At 26.5% G+C, this 2,423-nt stretch overlaps 1 protein-coding gene across 7 annotated transcripts in view; it reads right to left on the bottom strand.

Moving 5' to 3' along the window:
- Positions 1-2,423, bottom strand: part of LOC108684769 (aromatic-L-amino-acid decarboxylase-like) — a 6,987-nt gene that overhangs the window by 1,390 nt on the left and 3,174 nt on the right. For all 7 annotated transcript variants that reach the window (XM_018189239.1, XM_018189242.1, XM_018189245.1 and 4 more), the window contains 4 exons: positions 2,001-2,234; positions 1,036-1,165; positions 581-841; positions 209-326 (listed from right to left, as the gene is read on the bottom strand). In XM_018189239.1, the coding sequence (XP_018044728.1) occupies positions 209-326; positions 581-841; positions 1,036-1,165; positions 2,001-2,234 (743 nt within the window). The remainder of the gene's footprint in view (positions 1-208; positions 327-580; positions 842-1,035; positions 1,166-2,000; positions 2,235-2,423) is intronic.

Genomic DNA, 2,423 nt, shown 5'->3' with positions numbered 1-2,423 from the left:
TCTATCTATTATATAAGTTTTTTTATTAAAGAGTATACAAAAGACATTTAAAAATTAAATAAAGTTAAATTAGTATTTATTTATTTATTACATGAGAAATATGATAAGAAAAAAAAACACAAATATTTGACAAATTAGAACAAATTTACTTAAATAATTCGATTAAATTATTTTTACTTATTGTTAGTAATATTATTGATATACATACCACATTACCGAAGCATCAAAATTCGTAAGCAACCATTTATGTACGTTTACATTAAAAGAATCCACATACTGAATGCCGGACATCAAATATCTAAATTCCGGACAAATAAACGCTGCACCTAATTAATACTATTAATTAAATTAATGAAATAAATTTTTTTTATATATTATATTATATAAAATTATATTATATAAATATGAACAACACACACTGCAAACTTAGCCGGTAATTAAATAACATGAGTTATATTTCTAACTACTAATTTTAACTCTACTAATTTTAACGATTGACGTAATTATGACAAATATAAGATGAAAAGATAAAGTTAATGAAAAATATAGCTAATAAGAAAAGAAATAAACGACTATCTACCCGCATAAGCTGCATCAATGTGCAACCACATATCATATTCTTTGCATATTTGTCCTATCTCATCTATATTGTCGAAGGCACAGGTGCTAGTAGTTCCTAAAGTAGCGACGACGTAACACGGTATAAGACCTTTTTCCATATCATCCTGCATCGCTTTCTTCAAAATTTCTCCACGCAGAGAGCACTTATCATCCACTGGTAGCAACCTCATTGGCATTGATCCTAGGATTCCTGCCTTCTCCACTGAAGAATTAGATTGATCTAAATGTGTAAAAAAAAACATATACAAATATTCGACATAAGGACTGGTAGAAACGTAATCTATACACTTAATCTGTAGGACAAAAATCAATAGATCAATATAATACACGAATTTATATTAAACTTATAATATTACATTATGTAACATGTACATTTTTATATCTCAAGATTCTTTTATTTTCATTAATACTTACTAGAAGTATATGCAACTAGTTTAGCTTTGATGTGATCCTCGTCTAGTTCTGGATGAAGTTGTTTCACTCGACGCACTGTGCGTTCTTTCGCAGCTAGTAAACATATGAATGTACATTCACTGGCAGACCCCTGAAATTAATGAGACGAATTAAAACATGATTAAATTTTTGAATATTAATGTACATAATATTAAATATATTGAAACATGTAATTTATGTATAATAATAGTAATTTACGTATAATAGCTGATAAGATTAAGATATACAAAGTAGGATTAAATAGAAAATATGTGTATAAAAAAAATTTAATTAAAATATATATGTATGTAATAATTTTTTAGTTGAGGTTACATAATGTATATAAGAAATATAATGTTAAAATGTTACAAATTTCATTTAAAATTATGATTTGAAATATAATTTATTGATAGATGAGTACTTTTTTGATTTCTCAAAAGATTACAAGCAATTTGTATTTCACAGTAATTATAAGTAATATTTTTTATATCTATTATTAAAATATTGTGAATATTTAAAGATAGATAGATTTTTATAAATAGATTTTCTTATAGAAATAGATATAAATAGAATTTTTTCTCATAGTAGAATTGAAAGTTATTAATTATCTTTTTTTATATTAATCAAAATGAATACATTGATTTAAAGATATATGATTGCCGCTGCGTAAGAGTGCTTCTGTTTGTCCGTTATTTTTGCTATAATTTTCGAAAACTCCGAAAATGTATAGTTTCTCATTAGATTAAAAATATTCATGCAATTCTATGCATTTTGAAAAATGCAAAATCTATCATTTCATTACGTATAAGTAAGTATATATTGGGTTCGTGCCGATGTTGAAGGAAAATTGAAATGCAGAAAATTTAAATTTTAGTATACATTTATTAAATTATATAAATTAGTTGGCACGAACTTTCCGGGCAATCCAATATATAAAAGTATATTACCTGGATGATTCCACCACCTGTTCCATTGCTACTATGCAAAAACTCACTAGGAAGTCCTAACATCTGCCCAAACCAATTGCATGTAATGACTTCGAGCTCGGTGCAAGCTGGAGATGCTATCCAGCTGAAACCGATACACCCAATCGCGCTGCTCACAATATCAGCGACGAGTGAAGGAAAAGAGTTACCCGTTGGAAAATATGCGTGAAAATATGGCGAGTTCCAATGTGTCACCTGCGTATATTGATGAAAATGATCAAGTTTATTTTTTTTTCTTCAAAATATAAAATATAAAGGGATTTTTTCTATAAATTTAAAGAAAATTTACTTAATACCGCAAAATAAATTACAAAGTGAAAAGACAAATTGCAAAAGAAGCAATAAAAATAAAAGTATTAGTTTTATGTAGTACAAAATAATAAT

The sequence above is a fragment of the Atta colombica genome, unplaced genomic scaffold (assembly GCF_001594045.1).
Source record: "Atta colombica isolate Treedump-2 unplaced genomic scaffold, Acol1.0 scaffold140, whole genome shotgun sequence".
In the NCBI taxonomy this organism is placed as follows: domain Eukaryota; kingdom Metazoa; phylum Arthropoda; class Insecta; order Hymenoptera; family Formicidae; genus Atta; species Atta colombica.
Note: the sequence above shows the minus strand (reverse complement) of the source record. Positions and strands in the feature narration are given on the sequence as shown.